Source organism: Patiria miniata, unplaced genomic scaffold, assembly GCF_015706575.1.
Source record: "Patiria miniata isolate m_02_andy unplaced genomic scaffold, ASM1570657v1 HiC_scaffold_5, whole genome shotgun sequence".
NCBI lineage: Eukaryota > Metazoa > Echinodermata > Asteroidea > Valvatida > Asterinidae > Patiria > Patiria miniata.
This window is the reverse complement of record NW_024037072.1, coordinates 39,026,951-39,050,962: the sequence shown is the minus strand read 5'-3', so window position 1 is coordinate 39,050,962 and position 24,012 is coordinate 39,026,951. Positions and strand designations below refer to the sequence as shown.

General features: G+C 40.9%; 1 protein-coding gene across 1 annotated transcript in view; it reads right to left on the bottom strand.

The window, feature by feature from the left end:
- Window positions 1-2,156: 2,156 nt before the first annotated feature.
- LOC119740389 (arginine-hydroxylase NDUFAF5, mitochondrial-like) overlaps window positions 2,157-24,012 on the bottom strand; it is a 94,917-nt gene continuing 73,061 nt past the window's right edge. The window contains exons 10-12 of the mRNA XM_038215668.1: window positions 14,257-14,401; window positions 9,461-9,543; window positions 2,157-6,014 (exon numbers count right to left, since the gene is read on the bottom strand). Coding sequence (XP_038071596.1) covers window positions 5,940-6,014; window positions 9,461-9,543; window positions 14,257-14,401 — 303 coding nt within the window. The 3' untranslated portion in view covers window positions 2,157-5,939. The remainder of the gene's footprint in view (window positions 6,015-9,460; window positions 9,544-14,256; window positions 14,402-24,012) is intronic.

The window sequence follows — 24,012 nt, the reverse complement described above, 5'->3', positions numbered from 1 at the left end:
CACGCCCGGAAATCCGACTTGGCTTTAACGTCCCATTATCCATAAGACAGAAATAACGCCCAAAGGACTTGCGTTGATCATACCATACGACTTGCATACCACAAATCGACCAAAATCTCTTGCACAAATTGGCCTTTTATCGTCGAGTTAATCACTTAGTCCAATTAAGTGATCTAGGACGATCGACGAGTCACTCTCAAAGCTACTTTAAATTTACAAGCTGTTACACGCCGTTTGCATCCAAAAGAGGCATTGCAGCGACTGCGCATCAGTACAAACCTTACGGAAAAGCTTCTCTCTTAATAATGGGAAAAGGATTATAAAAAATAATAAAGATCGTAAGAACCTCACAAGGGAAAAAGGGAATACTTGCGATATTCTCAATTGTTTAACCCACAGCACAGTGAGCATTAATGTCCCGCGGTCAACAAAGTGTAATGGAACCGATAGGCCTATCTACAAACCAAAATGGACAAAGTTACAAAATCAAACCAGACGCCCTATATTGGATGAGCCCTATGGTTCGGTCCGTACTTTACGCAAAGGCAGACGTGAAGCAAAAATTCACTGTCTTGTACAGTCACCGTTGTGTGAAATCTTGCGTGTAACTGGCCATATAAAAATGGTTCGAAATAGTATAACGTATAGTCGCACTTACAAACAGAACATGATATATAAGCTTGTTTTGATGTAAGAAGAGTCACAGTTGCATCGCTGTGACGGGAAATGTATTACTATTTGGATATCAAAGGAGGCAGAAAACTGGGGGAAAGGAATCTTCCTAGTTAAAGTCACTTTCAACAAACCAAAAAAAGTCAATTCAAGCCAATAGGCGTCGTTATTCGATATCTGAAGACGGGCCCAAAATATGTTCTACCGCTCCAAGACTTTTTTCGCGGGCTACGAAAAATATCAAGTGACTCTCACAGCGATTTTGCAAGCATATCGTTTGATGTCATACCTGCCAAGACATCAAAGCCACCCGTATCACGGATCTGGGAAAATGCATTAATGATATTGAGAAGGTGCTTCCGTCGGTGTTTTGTTACTCAATAAAAACAATATCGCCTTTGGTAAAACTATACCTCCAACACACCGAGAAATTAAAGTGGAGATGAGTTCAGTTCTTGACGTACTTAGAAGCCATCTTCTCTGCTTGTAGAAATGATGGACGTAACTCGCATCCAAGGCTGGTCTGTGTAAGGCTTTCTTGACAGGGTCAACGTACTCGCTATTGGCGCATCCATATACCGTACCGTCAGATATACACGCCATCTTCAGTTACTTGTTGCGGGTACTTACCAACACGACAAAAGTCGGCTTTAATCTACCTGTCCTGGAGCAAGTGTTTTCTTAACACTGGACACCATTTGAACAATAACTCCCCTAGGCACACTAACGGTTCTAAAACATGTACGCAGAATTTACAATGCACGATAACACGCAAAAGGTGGAATTGGTGACAATAAACTTCTTTCAAGTCCTTGAAATACGAGCACCGAGGCAAAAACCGTTTCTATTATCCCGCTGAAGTTAGAATTACCGAGCATTCACACGCTACTCTCAAAGGTCTTCCAGGGATTCTGGACTGAACCATCTCAGGAATAGTTTTAATCTCGACAACATGCCGATCTGAACAAGGCCGAAAAGACACTTCCGAAGTTCTGGCATTCGGGACAAAATTAAATCAGAGAAGATCAGGTAACAACTTACAAAATAACCAAAGACGCCGGGACTCTCTTTTTTTTGGTACAAAGTACACCAACCTCTGCATATTATCGAACGCCAGCAAAAGTCACGTTCTTCCTTTCCTTTACGTTTTTTTTTCAGAAAGAATAAGTCCTTGACTAAAATTCTTCGTGACTTTCAGCGTGTATATACAAAAACATTAATATTAACACTGACATTAAAGCAAGCCCGGCATGCATTCTAGGATCAACTCTAATTACTTTCAGCTCATGTTCGGCAAAAAACCCTCCATTTGTGGCCATAAAAGGTTTGTTTTTTCATTTGCCGTCCTTCAAAGGCTAGATTTGTGACATAAACATTCGGGCATGGCTTGTAACAGTCTTTAGCAAGCACTTTTGAACGTCGAGTTGAGTCGTAAGTATAAAACGGCTGCAACACAATGAACACAAGTGATGACAGCGACTTAATGTCATTAACGTTTTGTATCCCATAATTTTATTTTGAAATCACAGATAATATAAGAAGCCTCAAATCACATATTCAGAAAGAGTAGTCAGTTCGATCGAAAACTCTGGTTGGCCATTGTTTGGCAAAGCTGTTAAACCTTCATCGAACGCACGCAAGAGAATAATGGTTGGAGCGTAGGGTAGACTAATCAGGACTAGCTTAGTATCGGATCGCTGGTTACCTATGACCACGCATGTACATCAGGGTACCAGGACCGAAGAAGTTCAGTGAAGACGTTCGACCATCGTTCAAATTGAGACGGTCACACTGTATTTTAGAGAGCAGGCGCACTGTAAAGTCACATGTGCTCGACCACTTCCGCCAACCAGTATTCCTTCATTTACAGACAACTCGGGTGAAAGCAAATATTTGCGCGAAACAGTTGATGGAAACCTCGTACTACCGTTTTACGATTACGTTATGATAAAGTCAACTATAAGAACCGGATTTGTCTCCGCATCCAAACGTATGTCAGAGGTGTCTTGCATTAAAATCACGTCGTATTTACGGTGATCGAAAATCATTTCTTTTTCCTTTTTCTTATTTATTGTTGCAAATTGCGCACAGGGCATGCCTGATAACTTCAGTCACAGAAAGTTTTGACTGAGTTTGTGATTTGGGAAAAAGAAAAGAAAAATGATGACCAACTGAACATGAGGAAGATGTGATTGAAACTCAGCACAATATCGCAGGGTGTTCTGTACATGTGAAGGCAGTGTAATGTTTCCACATCTTGTGAATGTAAATTCAGTATAAATATTGTTGTATCGTGTACTGAACCAACATGGTAAGCCTTCATGTAAAATTGAAAGCGAAAGTCATCCACAAACCTCAACATCCTCCTTACAAAACTCATGAGTCATATTATCTAGAAGTCACGAAGCTGTCGAGCGTTACCGTGTAAGAGGATTTTCATTATGCGAAAAATCAAAATAAACTGGACCAAAGTTAACAAATTGTCTCTTCTGGAGTTCTATATAGTAAATTAACACTGTAATAATGTATAAATTGAAGGACTTGGCGCACGAGTAAGGTATGGTGTTAAGATGGCAATGGTCAAACTAAAGTAAGGTGTCATGTACCATCACCACCTCACGTTTCAACTAGTAAAACTATAGGGTGAAGAAAAAAATATACAGACAGGGGGACGCCGATAACATAAGCACATGGTGTACTATCAACAATGTGCCGTCAACACAACTGCTCAAAACGTTTCCAATATTTCCCACTTTATAATAACAATATTTGGTTTGGTTGAGGGAGTGTTTGTTATGCCCTCAAAACACACACTGCCATAAGCAATTCACCCAAGCTTATAAGGACGTTACAAGTGTGACTGTAAATGTGCTGTTTGAAAAACAAGGCTATTGAGGTTTTCTTTGTTCGTTATTTTGCAGATCCTATGAAAAAAAAACCGGACTTCATAATAGTACAGCTATAAGTATTTCATCTATGCAAAGTTAAGTCATAACATTCATGCACCCTTGGAAAAGTGCATGGCAATCTTCCTTTCTTCCTTTTCTCATTTGTTTGCCGGTTTCTTATTCTTCCACTTGCGTGACCCCGATTGGAAACTCGTCTCCTCACGACAACTGTTTCTTCGTACGCCCGTTCTGCCAAGAAACCCATAGGCCTATGCGTAATTTTTTCCTGTCAGTGGCGTAGCTGAGATGGTGGGGTGGCGCGGGGTAAGCCCCCCACTCGCGGTACATGTACTTGTCCCCTGGTCCTTTCCCCCTTGTTCTCTTATTTTATTCGGAGAGAAAGAAGAAATTCCCAAAGTAGTCCCCCCCCCGCACATTGTACCCCCGTTCTGCCACTACCTCCTCTATAGGCCTAATTCCCTGCATTTTAACAGGCTCATTAAGACTGCAGTCGAGTCAAAATATCCACGGTTCAGCAGTTTCCAATTCCCGATTTTACTAAATTAAAGCTCTAAAAATGGACGTAGGAGTTCATAAAACATTCAACAACCAACCTTGAAAACGAGCAGCCATCTTCAACCGCACCCATTAACATGCGGCGCCACACTCAACGGTCCGTGTCAATTTCTTAATAGTTTACATATAGGAAGCTGCGCCAGGGATCCGTAAGTCATGCATGTCCATTGCGAGGATTGCACGTTCAAGGTTATATAGGCCATAGAAAGACGTTGATGAAAGCCTGGGTTACGTGATTGCCGAATGGGTAGGGGGAAAAGGGCGCAAGGTTCTGAGATAACACACTCCATAGAAAGGTTATCGGTACTATCTTTGGTTAAAGCAAAGTGGATAGAGGCATCGTACTTTACCATTTAAACTTATTTGGGTTTTTTTTGTAATCGGAAGCACATCTATATCCATTTTATGGTTCAAAAAATCAACTTGTACATCTATAATGTTAGAGGAAAATCTCGAAAGGTAGTTAACTTTTTAGTGAGTGACTACAACCGTGATCACAATTTAGTATGTCTCCTTGGCTTTTTCTCGCATAGGTCCTGTATTTCTTAAAAATAATCTTGCACATCACGTAAGCTACATGTATGTATAACAATTCTTTAGAAGTCGTAACAAAACTGACTATATTAGTCATATTACAACGTGTTTATATACGATACTGGGTACTTTATTAATTGAACATACCCGCTTTGAATCAAGAGCGACAGTGGTACATTCGATGCATTTTGCACGGCATAACACGATAATGTTTCTTAAATAAAAAATGAAATGCAAAACCCACAGTCTCTTTCTGATATCATAGCCACTGACTCAGAACCAAAAGCCAGTTCGGATGAGCACTGTTAGCTGGCACGACCATGGGCCTTATGCACGAGTTAGCCATTTTTGTCGAGTTCCCTGAATGTATTTCATTAATTGTTAACTGTTGAATGGGATGGCGCCAGAATATTAAAGCAGGTATAATGCAGCCTTATTTTACTGCCATTTTTTAAAATCTACCTTTAAACATTAGGGGATGTTTCATTACAAACTTTGAATCGTTTTATGGAAGCAGACTGGAATTAATTAGTAATTAACTTGCTTTCATTTGTCTTCACAAGTTCCAAAAATTGAGATTTTACATGGCTTTCAATTGAATATGGCCGACTCGTGCATAAGGTGCATAAGGCACATTGTTTAAAGAAATGTTCATCCTTCAATATACATTCAAGATTATAGCTCCGTTTGCAGGAAGAGGTATACACTTTAATTAACCCAGCGCCTGTGAAATGGTGCTGTTCAGCATATAAATGTGTAAAGCACAAACATTATTTGTTTGCAAAAAGAAAGGTTACCTAACAATACGTCAGGTGATGCATGAAGGTTCCGACTGGTGAGCTCTTGATTGTTGTGTAGCACACACATTAGCAAGGCAATATTTGTTTTGTACTAAGTAGCTCAAAGACTTTCGGTCATTATCAATATCATTATCAGTTTCGCCTAATAACTGGTACACAGACCGCGACCAGATTTATCCGCTGGCTTTGATTGGTGGTGCACATGTACATGTACATCACATCATGTGTACTGACCTACTTGTAGCCACAAAACCTCTTTCGGGAGGTGGGTTTTTGTTTTTTTCTTATGGGTGCGCTAAGTGAGTGTCCTGCGTTCCATCGTCCCACAGTTTAAGACCTGCCGACTTTTGTCAGTTTTTGATGAATAGATTGACCAAATAGGGGAGGGAATCTTATCGGATGCCAGTGTAAAAACGTCGGCACTTCAGACGGCACTTCTCATATGTATTGGGTGCACGATGATTCGTCATCACGTGCTACTTTTCGGCACTTTGTCCAAATCTTTGAGGGATACTGTTGCTGAGCCTCGTTTCGCTGGTTTCGGCTGAGATGGCAAAAAGGAGAAAAAAACAGAGAAAAAAATCCTGAGGTTATTATAAACTAATCTGAAGATCGCCATTACTGAGGAGGCCCCAAGCTCACACGGATAAAGCACGCGTTCTTAATTTGAGGCGCGCGTGTAATGTTAAAATCTTTGGTCGCGCACTTACACGTACCACCAGTCTGGTCCGCGAGGATGGTGCCAACTCACAAATGGTCTGGTCGTCTGATAAGCCATTAGCTCAAACAATAGTAATGAGTGAGGTTGGGGAAAACTAAAGGAATAGACAAGTGTTGTTTGAGGCTTGTCATGCATGGTGGAGTTATAGTAAGTAGGGAAGTAGGTTTGCGGGTACGCCATGGACAAAATATCTTTTGTGAGGAAGTGTTGGCTCGGAAGAAAGCAGGTCTCTACGTTTGGAACTGTGCATTCTGTTCGTCTTTAGGAGACTGAAGAAATAGATGCATTGCAGGTATCCCAAGGTTGTTCTTTCTTTGTTAAAGTAGTCACAATGAATGCACAAAAGGTTCACTCATGCATATCCAAGCCATACCAAACTTTTACCCTCTGTCTCTGCCTTGGTATACCTATACAAGTCTATTGCAGATATGTGTAAGTAAATAAACTGTTGCCCTTGTTTCAAGTTCACAACAGAATCACTTTAAACTTCGTTTTTACTTCAGTTATGAAACTTTGTATCCAAAACCTACTGTTTTGTTGGAAGACTACTGTTACCTTTTTATTTAGTTTTAATGATTTTTGAGATTCCTCAGTACTTTGCAGTACCAAGGTTTACAGAATAGCTGAAAAAAAGTGCATTTGAGGGTAAATAAAACAGTTAGCCTCTTTCAAATGATTTCAGGAAAGGGGTTAAAATCTGTCACTCAAAGAGAACCAGGACTCAAGGCAATGAATGCTATCAAAGCGGATGCCATTGCAAGGCTATGTCAAACAAAATCAAAATAGCATTTTGACAATTTAAAGATTCTTTAATTTGTTTTAATTAACTCATCATCAAGCGTCCCTGAATTTATTTACGCGTCTCTGCCGGCATAGCCTTGGTCGAGCCGATCATGGTCATCCACATCTCGTTAGCGGCTCCTAATGAACCCCGTAATTCAAGGTGTTAACCCAAATTAGGCGGTCGCATTCCGCCACTGACAAATGAATACTTAATGAGGGCAATTCATTAGCGAGTTCTAGGTTGTTTTTTTTTTATCTCTCTTCGTTTGCTTTCATCCTATTGGCTGTTGTTGATTTTGCATAGGTGAGTATTTCAAAACAAGTTTGCAATTAGGGTGCACACACGCGAGGAGCGACTGCAGCGCAAAGGCCGCGCGAGAAAACAAAGGCACTGCCTGAAAGCTTCATCTCGAATCAAAATAAACACAGATTAAAAAAAATCTTGTTCAGAGGGATGAAAAGGTCAGACGAGAGCTTCATTAGCTTTCGCTAACGAGTGTGTACCGAGTCTCACTCTCCCGATCCCGCGAAGAGATTCCAGCGAAACACCTTTGGCAACTGCACAGCCTTACCTTCCATACCTACTGTGGATGTTCCTTTGTATTTGTGTTGTTAAAAAAAAACGGAGAAAACTACTCGTTTTATGCACTATGAAAACTCTTTTAACTTAGTTTTGTTATCATGGTTTCCTTGAGTGTTCTTTTTCATTTTGCAACTTATAACCCAACCCAAAAATGTCTCTAAACCTGCTATCCAGAAAGGGGGAACCTAGTGTGGACGCGTGCTGGTCCACAAAGCGTTCACGCTTCCTGCATCCTGTGGACTCTTTTGTTCACAGGTCCACAAAGAGTATGTATAGGTTAGAGCACACTCGATTAAAGATCCAATAGTGTTGCCAGTAGCTCGCAGTTCTTTTCGCGCGTAATTATTCCCCAACCCCGCCAACTCGATTCATTCACTCTGGTTGTCCGACCGCCTATTGGGGTTCCGCTTTACCATGCAGGCAACATATACATTTTAATGGGACTCTTAAATGATTTGAAGGTTTAGGTAACAGCACTGGAAATTGGTGTCCAAAAAAAAATGCAATCATCCCCTCTACGTAAAACGGTTTGGTCCATTACCATTACGGATTACAAGGGGCATACTGTAATGTGCCGATAGTATAACAAGGGTATATCCGATATATGAATTGAGCAAACCCAATCAAGAGATTAACTGGGGCCCCCAATGAATGCTCAGTTGCCCGTGCAGAAACCTATTAACACGATATTGACACAATGAGGTTCTATTAGTGGGCGTGGGGATGCGCATCTCTCGTCAATATTTACCTTGCAATTTACTTCATGAACACACTAGATATTCCCCAGGTTTCTAAAGTCAATATCATTTCCATGCATTTTTAATGACGCCGAAAACAGCTTGCCATTTAAAAGGTGGCGGAGAAAGGTATGACTGTATAATTAACTCTGTGCTGAGCTAAACATTCTTTATGTAAATTCAAATGAATGCAGGTGGTGATTGTAGTGGGTGGGTAGGTTTAGTATTTCATTGAGTAGCGTTATGAAGCACCACATCTATAACTGCATTATGAATGTTATGAAAAATTATACCACGAGCCAGTTGATTTTAAGAGAAGAAAATGAAAGACTTTTAAAGGAGAGGAGACTCAACTCTTGTACGAGGAAAACTTCTGCATTTAAAAAGATAATATAGTGTTGGTTGATGGGTTTGAAGAAGCCCACCCCAAACAGGGATATGTATGACATCAAAGAAGAGAGGTCTCAAGAATAGCTCACTGCAGGGTGACTGCTCTATGTTCCGACATGTTCCGACACCCCTATGTTCCGACAACCTGCACATAAAATTGTGTTACTCCCGGTTAGGGTTAGGGTAATGGATAGGGATAGGAATATGAGCAGTCGGAACCTATAGGTGTGTCGGAAAGTAGGTGTGTCGGATTCGGAACGTAGGTGTGTCGGAACCTTGGTGTGTCAAAGCCAAGTGTGTCGGAACACACAGGTGTGTCGGAGCATAGGTGTATCGGAGCATAGGTGTGTATCCCACTGCAGTTGAGAGGGTTGACAGGAAACAGACACTTATCATCTATCGCTAAGACCCAGCAAATGAAGTTTTGCAGAGCTTCCAAAACGCTTGTTCTTTACAATCCACCCCCCCCCCCCACCCACCAAAAAAGAAGGTGTGCAGTCATAATAATGGGATGAAATTCTGAAATGGACACATTATTTCGTGCCAATTCACTGTAAGTCAACAACCCTTGTGCAAATTTTAGCCATTTTGTCCCACATAAGGCAATCAATAGATTAGTTCGTGGTGACTTAAAGTGTCCCAACTGAAGTCCAGGTTTATTTATAGCTTTGAAATGAGACAGTGAGGCTAACACGGGGATAGTTAGTTTCTACTATCCAGATGTTCCCCCTCCCATAAATCATTGAGGCATGTGAAACAAAGACACGTAGGCCTACCTGCGATGCGTCTGGTTTCCAACCGATCATGTAGAGTATTTGAAATGTTGCTGGCACTGAGCCATCCTCATTGCCGTACATGTCTAAAAAAAGAAATATAGAAAATGAAACTTAACGAGCAAAATACTTGCAGTTATTTATAAATTAGACAGATGGCATTCTTTCAATTACAGTCCTTCCCAGATGCTGGTATTGTATTGTAAAATAGGTTTTAAAAAACGGCGGCTGAATGTTTCATTAGCATCAACATTTCTACGCTATATTTAGCAACAATTACCGAGCCGTCTGGCTTAGACAATGCGAATGTCTGTCGCTCAAAGAAATAGCACCAGCGGCAGTTTGTGTTTCGCAAATGCATGAGCTATCAAGTTGACTTTTGTAATGTCTCTAGGGTTCAGGTTGGATAAAGCCAGTTATACAATACAATCGAGGACACTGGCCTCTAGCCAGAAACTGGCAAACAAAATATTACCACTGATGATTCTGATGTCATTACAGAAAAAGGTATATGTTCGTACTTCACAACAAGAGAAACAATACCGGTACCATATGTAAAAACATGTAATTCTTTTCTTGGCCAAATAAAATTGACCAGAATACTTTCTAAGATGCAATATTAGTGAAGTATTCTTATCTTATATATATATATTTTTTACAATGCATGCAGAAATTGAAAGAGCTTAATAGAAGTGAAATACCGATAAAAGTGGCTGGTTTATTGATAATGACTGGTTTCTTGCTAAAAACAGTGAAATAGGATATATGTTGACTTTAACAGTTACATTTAGGGATCCCTTTTCGTATTTTGGTGGGAAAATTCTTGAGAAGAATCAACAAACATACAGTGAGAAATATAATCAGACTGCAGGTCCAACAAACACCGCATACATGAGAAAAGGCAATTTTTGCATCTTTAAAAGGTATGATATTGTCATGTAGACACATCAAACCTGACCTTGGAGTAATTACTGCAGGATTTTATGAGCCAATATTTGCCTTTACCTCATTGCCAGCAGCAGACTTATTTCCAAGCCAAGGACATCTTTTAAGGATGATTTGTTTTCCCGTATACAAGGTTCTTTGATATGACGCTTACTTTTGTGGCGATACTGCAAGGCTATCAGCCTTGAATGAAGAGTAGGATGCACTTTGGGTTACCATTGGTTTCAATCATTTTCCAACTTTATATTACATGGGAGATGTTCACATTTTCTATACATGCAGACCTTTCATACGGAAAATGTTATTTCAATGTGTGTTGTGTGACTTTGTTTGAAATAACAATTACATGTACCACGCCAACAAAATTAATGAATGCTAATTTGAACTATAATCCACTTAAACAATGACAAGGCAATAATTTTGCTCTACAGCCGTTATTTTAACCCTAACAGAACTCAACCCATCAAACCCCAACGGTATGTATTGTTGGAATCTGTCTGGATGGGTGCAGTAGCCCTAAACTGACAGTCTTTTACATTGGTTTGGCACACCTCCAGAAACTAAGTCAGAAATATGTTTGCACAGTTTCCATATGGTGTTGGAATTTGCCAGGATGGGTATGGTTCCTAGTAAATCATGCTATGGAGTTAGGGTTAAGGTACTCTTATTCTCTGCAGTTATAAATGCGAAAGGGGAAAATGGACTACATGTACATGGATACTGATTTCATGAAGACTGCCCCGTCAGCTCATTTCAAAATTGCATCTGAAGACATTTCCAACACTTTCCTTTGCCAATTTTAAGTTAACGGACTGTACTCAGATTTGCATCCGTAGAATACTGTGCAAAATCCTTAGATATCCACCACAGAGCACAGACGCGGTACTATTAGTAGCATATTAATTAAGAACCCCCCCCCCCCCTTGTGAGTGCGAGAAGATTATTGTTGATTTTAGATTTGAAGACAATTAAACTTGCTGAGTCCCTAATATCTGCCAGTTGTGCGTTCCATTGGGCTACAGTTCTTGGCAAGAAGGGACACTTGTAGCAATCCTTATTTTGTTTGAGGACGAGGGAATTTCAAATAACAGGCCTGATTTTTTTTCTATGGAATCTTTGGCTGGTAATGACGGAGAACTTGTTTACACTGATGGAGGCAAGCTGATGTGAGCTTTGTACATGATGATCAATCGGGCACTAAGCCTTCTCTCTTCGAGTCATTTCCATGTAAGGCCTCGAACCGTTGAAGAAATGCTGCTATTTTGACTGAAATCTCTTTTTCACAAATCTGGCAGCCCGATTTTGAACAGCTTCCAAAGCAATCTTAATTTGGTGATGAGGATCCCAGATGGTTGAAAAATACTACTACTGTGGCCGCACCAGAGTTTTGTATGCCGTAGCGTTTACTCCTTCTTTGCAATGATAAAAATGGTGTCTAAGAAGACCTCGGGTTTTGTTGGCTTTGGTGACAGTTTTGACAATGTGCATGGTTGTTCCAGTTGAGCTTACAGTTTAAAGTGACCCCAGGTTGGTATGATTATCCACCGTTTGAAGTTGAAAATCACCCGTAACATTGCATTCACTCACGAGTGGTCTTTTTTTCTGTGGATAATGTGCATAACAGAGCACTTCGTGCTTATTAAATTTCATCGGCCATCAATTTTGCCAGACACGAAGTGAGTCAATGTTTTTTCTTGTGTGTAAAATGACTGGGTCTCCTGCCGACGGCGATCCTTCCGTACATGGTACAATCGTCAGCTAGTAGCCTCACTGTAGGCTCGACGGTTTCTGGAAGATCACTTGTATGTGATGTAATTATCCCCCATTGAACAATTACATGTACACCTATAAGCACCTCCACAGCAATTGACAAACCACAGTGAAAAAAATGGTTCCCAATTAAAGGAAATGACTTTCAAAATCAACTTGCTATAGGCATGCATCAGGTACCTGTACTTCTACTCTGAGGCTATTTCCTGAGACTTCAATTAATCTTGTTCTGTTGGCCATTTATCATCATCACAAAAAGAAAATGGTGGTATCTGTACAGTGAAGATGGGAAATTGTCTCCATGCTTATAAGGAAAAGGTGTCGAGATATGCATTAAAACAAGTATCGCTGGCACGGTGTCAGCAGGGTGGGGGTGGTAGCTAGTGAGACACAAGACAAATGGACCCCAAATTGTGTTAGGCAAAGCAATTACATCAGATCAGACACTCGAGTGGATCCTGCAAGTGCCTGCAACGTGTCAAAATCAGGGGGAATAAATGATAAAAAAAGGTAGCCGAGATAGAGACAAGGGTCCAAATGTCCAAACGGAAGGGACGGCTTGTCTAGCCCCGGACAAAATGCTCAGCTTCCGCCAGCCATCAAGATTACAGGAGGGAGGGGAAAGGGGGGGGGGAGGGGGGGGGGGGGGGGGGGGGCAGGACGGAATCCAGATACAAATAGTAAAACGCATACCTCTCTTCCTGGTTACTACTAATAGCTTCTCACAAACCTCCATCCGCATACTGTCAAATTGGACGGGCAATTTATAAAGGAAATAAATGGCTGGTTGTTTGTTCCCTTTCTGAAAATTACGAAGCAGGCAGCTATCTGGTCGCGTCATCAACGAAACGAAGAGCATGATGCGGAGAAATTGGTGAGGATGGGTGGGTAAAGTGTTGGGCCAGCCAGCTTTAAATCAAGCCCTTGTCGGTAACCGGGGAACTTAATTCAGCTCGTCGGGGAGTGGTTCCAGTATTACTACACAGCCGAGTGGCACTTGTACTTATCACTATGCTTTTTTTTTCAAACAACTGATTCGAAGTGGAATTTTACCTGGAACTGATCGCTTATCATGCCAAGTTTAGAATGATAATTGAGAACTTTGCTGGTTAAAAGTTGAAATGCATTTCTTACAACAAGAGTGGGTTTTTGGTATAGATAGGCATTGCTTGCTTGGAAAAGATAAAAGCACGCAGGAAAAATACTCATAAATGGTGAATTGACACATGGTGGTATATACATGTAGTATAGCCAGTTGAAAGATACTAAAGTTAAAAACGGAAAACTTTTTATCTTATATTTTTTATGTGGAGGTTGAACCTGACTAAAGTCTATTGTTAAAGTAACATGCTCCTTATCAATCCCAGGGTCTCTACAGTGTTAAAAAAATAACCAGATCAAAAAACCCTAAAAACAAACAAACAAACAAACAAATCACATTTACAGTACTACTGCTAGTCTGGAAATCTGTAATTCAATCTTCAATTCTGAAATCAATTTTTTTTGTAAATCTCACGAGTGCACTGTGCTCTTGCTCTGCACAAATTACATCCTGCTTTTAAACCTTAGTGGTCTTCACTGGAAAAATTATTCCCCAAATGGCAAAAAGGCTTTCCATGCATTTGCACTAATAGGCAGAGGAGGTTCAATAACCTTTTCTTGAACAAAGCAGCTAAGTCAAATTTCCCCCCAATTTTGTTTTGATATGAGAACAGGTGAGGCTTCAACCGACACCTCATACCCAAATTTGAAATGAAAGCACACGGGTGATGGCATTTCTCAGAAGACTGAATATTCATGACAGCTTTTAGTGCAGCACTAGTAGAACACCCCAACGTAATCTGCCAACGTCATGCTAAGTGCCCATTGTCATCACCGTGAAACTGCTGAGATTTCAAAAAGGAAACACGGTCCGCTGACGCCGTGCTCCCAAGTTGAAAGACTGACATCCCCTATCCCGGTCTATCCCAGAATGCCAAACGAACGGCACCGAGTAGGTACACCCCCCCCCCTCCCCTCCCCTCCCAGCTTATGAAAAATTTAACGTATTGGCCTTTGCTCTAGGGAGGTAATATTTCCGTCACCTTTGTAGATGGCAGCAGCTGCTGTTTGCGTGCCGCGGTGCAGCACGCTCTTCCGGGACCATGATGCATTGCTTTCTCCCATGCCCTTCAGATCCTGCATCAGCTCCAGCATGGAGGGGTAGTTCACCGTGACCTCATCGATATCCTGTGGAGAAACGATCCCGTGAAACTAAAGTCAGACTTTAAAACCCACTGTAGAAAAAAAGAAATTGAGGGGGGGGGGGGGGGTAATGAGGAAAGAAGAGGAGGGAGAAGAGCAACTTCTTGTTACTCCAACTATTGGCTTGATCAAAACTATGGCTCACTCACTTCTGCAATTGTATCCACCCAGACGCATAAGAAAACAGAATCGGCCGATAGGAGGAATGGAACAAATGGTACACAGCATAACAAACATGCTGCCACAATGTGCAACTCTTAACAGAACAACATCATACATCAACAAACCCTGGGGCACTAACCGAGGTAATGGCTGCAAATCCAAGAAGGAAACACAACTACATTTACAGACTGAAAGACTACAAAATCCTCTTAATAGTTGAGGCTTTTGAGACAAACAAATACCGGAAATATCTATGGTCGAGATGAGACAAGAAATCCACCTAAAATGAAAATTTACCAGAAGAGACCTTCACAACTGGCGCTTGGAGAAAAAGTAATCCTTTGTAAGAGTTTCGGCTTAGCAAACCACATAAACATGTCTTTATTGACGCAGCGACTTTGAACCACTCAGAGTGGTTTGCTCGACCATATGTAGCAAGATATGTGACAGTGTTTGTCATTGCGTTACCAGAATCTCAGATATTCTTATGAGATATGGGGGGGGGGGTTCTAGGTAGCAATAGTCTAGGGTGTGTATAGGAGATAGGAACATGGGGGGGGGGGCGGTACCACTCTAACAAAACGTGCCGGGTATATACCCGACAGTACAAAACAATTCCTTTTTTTTATGAAGTTTCTTTCTTCAGTCGCGCACACCAGATTTAGAGGAACTCACCGGTATTTCAGACTGGCTATTGCAAAGGAGGGGTTTGACCTAATCTGCTATAAGGGAATTGTTCGTATGTACCACACATTTAGGCAGGCATCCCTCAACATCTCCTGATGGTGCACAAAATGTTACCTTCAAGACGTTAATGCTACTCCCGCTCAGTTGATCAGCTTCTTGAAATATCACTAACCAATTGACTTGATCAGGAGCAATATGTACAGTTCAGGGCACAAACATTTCAAATCTGTTTTTACTTGAGTAGATAGGAAAATATCCTTTTTGTGCAAAAAGACATACAATATATAGATCCGTCTATTTTATTACATCAGGTCTCTAGTTACCATTGTCAATGCCAAATATATGTATGGGTGTAGTTGTTATGAAGTGCTCTGCTGGGAAATAATTACTTTCTCTGGAAATTTGAATTGGAGATCAGTGATCAAAATAATGCTTCAAGGGAAAATGGATTAACATTCGAAGGCCCTGAGATAAAAAAAAGAAAAGAAAGAAAGACAAAAAATGAGATAGAGCTTGCTTGCTTACTTTGTTGGAATCCCCATAAGGTTGTTTTCTTTATAAACAAGTTTGTTGGAAGAGAGTAAACTGTATTGTAAGTAACTCTAAGTTCAGAGTTTATTTACCCAGCCCCATCTCAAGACGGATATCAACCTTTCAAAATAAATTTGATTCTGTGAAAAACGAAGCAGAACTGCAAGGAGTCATGAATATTTCACACATACTTCTTGTTTTATTGCTCCAACATGTTTGCACATTCTACAGGGTGTCGAACCCTTCACACATCGGATGGGCGAATCTGCTGATGTGATCGCAACTGGCAGAACAATTTCCTGAAAAACGGCATTGATATCACGAAATTTATCGCAATCTTTTTCAACCAGGCTCCAAGGAAGCAGGTGCAGGAGAACTTCAAGGTCACTTCATATTAAAAGGTGACTGAAAATACGTGTAAACATGATAGATTTTCATTCATGTAGAGCACTGAAAGGAACACCACAATAGCGCTGGGAAAAGACATCTGACAAATGCCGGTGGCCAAATATTTGCTTTTGTTTGTAACATGTTCAGACTGCATTGGCACCTGAAGTCAACAGGAAGAACAGAGCAATCGAACTGTCCTCTCACTAGTGTAATTTAGTTAACCTCATGATTTGATTACCAAAAGCATTCTGAGCTTGCATGGGATCAATAGGACGGCTAGGCAGACAAGTTTTTCTTCAATCATGGCAACATAATGTGATGTACATGCTTATTGTGACCACTAACTCAAAGCTGATTTCACTAAAAAAAAAGTCGCTGAGCAGTACTCTTTTCTTGATATCCCATCAATGGAAAACTCCTTGAGAAAGTTTGCCCTGCGACCAAAGATTTACAGTGTACCAATGGCTCATCAATGACACGTACACGTACATGTACCTTGATTCTCCCCAGAATCCTGCAAGCTAGAATGAGCTCTATAATTTTAAACCATTATTCATAAATACCTCAGACAGTTTAGCTATTCCTATTGGTCGAGAGCCCGTCACGTGGCCGGTCTTAAACGGATGATAAAGACATGGCTAGCTGGTCTTAAACACTTTTCCAGTGTCACAATAAAATGTGGACTCCTAAAAATCCAGTGCCTCTTACCGTTTCATTGGTTGAACGTTCACAATCCTCACGTAGGCATGCGCAACACTACAAGCGAGTCAGAATTTTATAGTTCTAAATTCAAAACGCAACGCCCCAGGTGCGTTCTGCGTGACATCGCGCAGAACATGTTACGCGCGCGTCAATCTCCATAAAAGGGTTGTTTACATCTTACTCGCCAGCAGAACACTCCATTATTTTGCTAGAGGGATGTTTCAAAAAGCATGAAGTGAACTTGTTGAACAAAATCGGGTTTTTGTGAACGAATTATTTGATATTTTTTACGGATAAGGTATTTATGAATGGGAATAAATATGTGCTCGGTCGGTATTTATCACTCTGTTTAATACCGCTTAGAGTCTGGGTGCTGATAATTACCCTCGCCTCCGGCTCGGGTAATTATCAGCACCCAGACTCTAAGCGGTATTAAACGAGTGATAAAAACCTCCGGAGCACACATTTATTCCCTTAATATGAACATGTAAAGGGCACGATAAGTCTTGTTGTCTACTCCCACATCATCTGTGACATATTTGGGCTTGAAGCAATGAACATGCAAACTCACTAGTTAACTTTCTCTGATTTTTCAGTTAATTTATGATCTGAAATAAAGTGGTTTTCAACTGTACATGGTCTGAGAAATAGCCTGACGCTTCCACATGTAATGACTATAGTCATCTCATTTCTAGCAGGATCTGAAACCTACTTTCCCCAATTCCGTCTGAATAATTAACCGGATTGCAATATGCCCAGATATCGCGGGTCACGGCTGACTCGTCTTGACAAAGTAGTTCACACATTCAAGCTTGCTCTGGGAAATGCCAACGAGCCCAGGCCAGTCACGGAAGATCTTTTAGTGTCAGATGATTGTAGAGCCATACCTTGGGCAGGGGGGCTCAACCACTTAGCAGTTGCCGAGACACGATGGGGCCGATGCCTCCCTCTAATTCCTCATCCCTTAAAATCACTAGAGGATATCGAAGCAGATGGTTAAAGACCATTCCTACGTACAAATGTATATCACAAAAATCATACTTTATTTTGATTACGTCATGGCTAAACCAAGGTTGATGCACTACAGTGACACATTTTCGCTGTGGTGTTAGGGCACTGTGAAATGAAGATGTCACTGTGTGGACTCCACGGCAGAGGCAGTGGACAAGTGGCGTGCATGCAATGGTCAAACAGCAAAAATGGCAAGGAGTACTGCAGGTAGAATCTGCACACCAGATGAGCACATCTACCAGTGGATGTATGGTGGCAAAATTATGCCAATATCGTCTAATCTTCAGGTTCCCCGTCATTTGAGAGAGAGTACCATTGTCAAAAATCCATAATCCAGAGTTGAAATGTCCAAAACAGAAACATCTACGAAGACGCATGGTATCCTCGGTTTTCATTTGGGTTATAGAACACAGTGTGAGTGAAATACATACATGTATTTTACGTTTAGAATTTTCCCCTAAATTGAGTTAAAAGATGTTTGACTTCTGTCTCATCAGAAAATGTACATGTACATGTGTGCAACTATGTTTTATATCATACTTTAAGCTTCACCTTTAATCCTGGGAAGTTGTGCAATCTGCCATGTTGCCTGCCGCAACATTAAAGGGAATGTTCAACATCTGCTTTTGCTGCAATGTTCAGAAATAAATGGATTTGGAGGATTAGAATGTTATAGGAAATATTGTTAAACTGCTTTGTTTCACGTTTTGGGCTCGTAGATGCTTGAAAAAACCAAGAAAACCAATCATGTTCTTGTAGTCCGGTTCCCTGACCCCACTTAAGATGAAACGGAGCACTTTATAGACTGTGGGCATTGTAAGGTCAGAGGATCAGTCTAGCAGGCTTGTACCTCTTCACATGTATGCAGGCGCGTACGCAGGGGGGTGTTTTGGCTGTTAAACACCCCCCTTTGCCATGTAAAAATATGGAGGGAAAAGAGAGTTATGTGACCGAGCGCGGAACAATTACAAATTATGTGCATGTTCTCAACTTTAAGCTTTGAATACAGAAGACACTTTATAAGAGCAAGAATACATAGGCCTATATGTATTTGAAACAAATGAAACAAAATATCCCCTCAATTTTAAAAACTTCTGCTAAAAAAATCAGGGGAAAAGTGGCCAGGAAACGCCTCAGATTGCACCACAGAGCATCTACGATCCAAAATTTCCCGGGGCCCTTAACCCTAAAGGGGCCGGGGGCGGAATCCGCCCGCCCCCCCCCCCCCCCTCAACATTTTCCGTGATAGCCTCTAAAAAAAAATTCGCGACCCGAGCTGTTATGACTTTTTAGCCTCGAGCTTTGCGCATCTTTTGATACCAAATGCATTGCATTACCAAATCGGACCACGGGTTGCCGCGTAGCGAAAAAAATTTCCGGCGCTACGCGCCGTGAAAACTGAATTTTCGCATAAACGTCGTGTACACAGAGCAGAATTGCCATTCGTACATATGAATAATTAATTAGCCATAATTCCAAAACCCTTTGGCCTATAGTCATGAAATTTCTTGGGTATGTTAAGGAAGAGTTGCTCTATGCATGTGCCGAGTTTCAAAAAATTTCGTCACTCGATGGCCGAGATCTTAGGGGGGCGGAATCCGCCCCCCCCCCCCCCCCGGCTGAGAAATGGTCAAAATAACCCGGCCCCTTTAGGGTTAAGCGGGCCCCGGACCCCACGCCGTAAGTGCTTCGCGCTCCGCGCTCGCATTAGTCCTCCGGCCAAATTCCCTCTATGCTAATTTCACCCTAGCGGTGCCCCCACCTTATTTGTACCTCATTCAGCGAATGGCTGAGGCTCGGACTACAAGGGGCCTAAATCCCTTTCCAAAATAGAAAATTGTGAAAAAATACGGAGATGGAACATGGTTCTCAACTTTGAGTACATAACAAACTTAATGAAGAACAAAAAAAAATAACAAATATTAATGGAATTTTCGATGTTTAAAACGTTTTCTAAACGGTGGAAGTGGCCAGGAATCGCCTCAGATTGCACCACAGAGCATCTAAAATCCAATTTTTTCCCGGGGCCCTTAAGCGGGCCCCGGACCCCACGCCGTAGGGGCTTCGCGCTGCGCGCTCGCAGGTCCTGGACCCTTCACTACAATTCTAGGCCCCCCCCCCCGGCAAATGGCAGTCTGAACCCGCCCCTGTGACCAGAGCGCGTATGTATCCTGTATCTGGAGTTTGGCCTTAGGGGTGGGGGCGGTTTACACAAAGAATTAGATTCCCAACGGATGAGAATCATGAGATCCAGGGGACGAAGCTGAGTAAATTTAGCCAATTACAAGAACAGATCCTAGCACTTCCGCAGCCTGTGTCACTTTTTTTCTTGAATTTCTTCTTTTTTTTGTTTAAATGCTGTTTGTTGAGGGAGGGGACTGCCCACATTGACCCCTTTACTCATATGTTCATCATAAGACACAGAACATGTTTTGTTTTTTTCGATTTACTATGTTTGGCGCCAACACAAACTCCCGACTTTTATTTTAGCGTTAGGTTTAGCCCACTGATACTATTTTTATTTCGGGCGCCAACACAATTTACCATCTTCATTACGGTCATAAATGATGACATCCAATTTTGAAACACCCCCCTTGAAAAAATCCTGCGTACGCCACTGCATGTATGTAATCAATTGCAAAGAAAATGTGGAATAACTAAATATGAAAACTTAAGAGCAGTTTTTTAAAATTGGGCCAGTATTCTCAAACGCGTTGGAAAAATACAATTGTTCTTGAAAATGTCAGCACACCAGGAGCCACGATTTTACAGGATGCTTTAGACTGTCATTCCCGAACAATCCAGTAAGGTATTTCATGATAATTTGATCATTTCGTTTTTTGATGTATGCGAATGTTGTATCTTCCCTTTAAGATTGCATTTCTTAAAGACTCCCTACCAAAGGCTGCATCATCTGACACCTTAACGGAGATACCATTAAATATCTTGACAACCAGCTGCTTCAAAGAAGAACATCGAGGAAATGGACAAAGGTGTGACCCTTTCACAGTAGTAGACAGTCTTTGTCAATTCTTGAGAAAGGGAGGATTTTAAGGACTTGCAATAACAAAAGAATTATAATATAATAATATAATAATAAAAATAATAATAATGCGGAGCTTATATAGCGCTTTATACCTAAGGTCTCAAAGCACTTTACAATTATTATCCCTGTTCATCCGGAATTATACAATTTTTCTGCAGAAGCTTGAGATCAGCGCAATTTGGTCTGACCTTCACAGCTACCCATTTATACTCCTGGGCGGAGAGAGGTAATTTAGTAAAGTGTCTTGCCCAAGAAGACAAGCACAATGTTCCCCGTCAGGGATCGAACCCACGCACCATGGAACATGAGTCGAACACCATAAACACCGGGAACACAGTGCCCCACAGTCTACATGTATGGAGGAATAATTCAGGATGCCAAAAGATTTGAAGGGGTTTGCAGTTTCCTCTGATTAGTACAGACTCAGACCTTCATCGTGACATACACGTATACGTTATCTGTGCAGACTTTTCCTGAACAAGCCTTACACTGCATATCAAATGTGCTTTCATTGCGTGCATGTAAATTTACATGTAAATCCAGGGAACTACCTTCATGTAACCATATGTCTTTTCACAGAAAACCAAATGTGCATATTATGGCAAAAATACTGGCACAGGTGTGAATAAGGATTTGGTTGAGCAAACATTGCCCCTAGTGTACCTTCAGGCGTGGTATTAGAAATTGTCATAGAAAGCTTTGATGTACTCGTAGTACGTACATAATTTTACATTGGACACAATATAACAAAACTGTTATTTTTACATGTGTATTTCAGCAGAGTAAAACTCTAATATTTGCAGTATTTGCAAAGTACATTTGATTCCAAAAGTGTTGTTATATAAAGTCAATGCACGCAATTCCACGCAAAAGTGGAAAAACTTCAAGCATCACAACCTGAAATGTGGTATCAAATTAAAGGAAACAAGACCTGTCATTTGAATATGCCAGTGTACTTTTTGGGTAAATTTATGTATTTCAGGTCGTCAGTTTGGTAGCTTGTTTATTCATGCAAAATGTAAGTTTTATTGTGATTTTTTATGGGAAAGGTCTTGAATATTTGGTATGTTATAAATTATGCAAAGAAGGAAATAGATAGTCCACCTAGTATGAAGACCACGACATTCAGAATGAAATAGTATGCAAAAAAGTGTATTTAATGTGGGTAACCGTAGAATTGCCCAAATTCCCAAAGCCATACAAGAGAAACTGGCCAGCAAAAGTACAGGAACTAAGAAAATCGTATGAGATGCATCCATCATGCTATCCTGTTGTAGGTCCCTAGGGGTGCGATTACCTGTAAGGTCAAAACCTTAATTAAAAAATTGTTGGACTGATTGTAAGTGACTTATCCTGCAGTACAACTTCATCTTGCCTTGGGATAGGCAGCATTAGGGGCCAATAAATCAAACTGGATTCCGTGTAATGGGGGGGAAAAATGCAAAGAACTGCGCCTGACAAAAAAAGTGCACTGCGATGGAGAACTGTCCAGAACATTTTGAACGTCTGTAGCTGAACTATTTGAACTGCTTATTGTCCTGCTACTTGCTCGACCATATGTAGCAAGATATGTGACAGTGTTTGTCATTGCGTTACCAGAATGTACTGCTACTTTTTGGATGGCATGAGCACAGTTTACAATTTTTCATTAGCAATTAACCTACTATTAACCTAAGAATTTACAAATCGTTTTGGTTATGAAGTCATGGTGACCGAAGCCCCAAACTTGTCTCTATTCCCATTAATTATTTTTTTTCTTCGAAAATTGATTCTCAAAGGAATTATTGGTGACTCCATAGCTCCCTGAAGAAATGTTCCCTCCGAGGTAGAAGTTGCTGTTTTAATCTTTTCTAGGAAGAGTACATGTATCAGTCAGTGTATGTGAATTTTTTAATGGGGCAATTGAACCATTGGTACAGAACGTATAAAAAAATCTCAAGCAGGGGAATTTTATATGAAAGCCTAACAACAAAATTGTCTATTTGATGTTTCATACCAACTGATTACATCTGTTTTTATTTTGCTACAAGTGGGAGGAATGCCAGTAATGCCCTCAGCTCTGTCTTCAGCTCCGCCCACCATGTGGATCAAGAAGTAAAATGCAATCTCTGGTTAATTCAATAATAACACCAAACAAGACGATTCACAGGCTCTGTGGTTAAAACACACATTCTGCATCCAATCAGGTACGGTCAAGGAATTAAAAAAAAAATCAAACAAATACTTACACAACCATGTCTTACAAAACGGCAAGTGTTGTCAATTGGATCATCATCATGTTACAGGTTTCCAGGTTTAATTTACCTTTTTTCCCAGCACAGCGTCGACCTTGCCTTTTGGCACATCTTCGGACGCTTAAGTGAGCAATCCATCTTTACTGTAACACTACCGCTTCATAATTGATGTAATGGTTCTGGGGAAAAAAGCCAGACAAGGCCTCCTCCGAAAGAGCAAATGGATTAGATTCACAAGAACATTTCACAATTTGGTAATCGGACCATTCCGGATTTTTTTTTCTTCTTTTCATTCATTACACTGCTGCCAGAGCGATAGGGAACTTCGGACTCCACACAAACAAAGGGAGAGTACCACTTTGGTTAAACATCGAACAAGGGTGTCGGAGCTGAACAGGCACATTAGCAGATCGCACATTACTGGCAGATAATTAATCAGATTAGGAAAGCAAGGAATCCATTAGCATGGACTTCACATGGTCAACTTATAACCATCAGTCAAGTTGAGGTAAAAGAATCAGCGCCCATACTGTGTACATAATGGATCAAGATGGATATCATCTTACATTTAAGTCACAGTTTTGTGAGTTCAAATTTTGTCACGGGGGATATGAAAGTGGGAAGGAGGGAAGGGAGAGCAAATTTCCAGATTAAAAAAAAAGTTTGGCAAAGGGAAAGAAAGGCACTCTCTTGATAAGAGGCACAGTGAAGATGTGCTTTGCGGGATCGGGAAGCCATTTTGCTGACTGACATTTTGAAATATGTATTAATGTAAACTGTTTCCATCTGTTCATATCGTCGAACATGCTTTCTGGGATTATAGCAAATCTGAT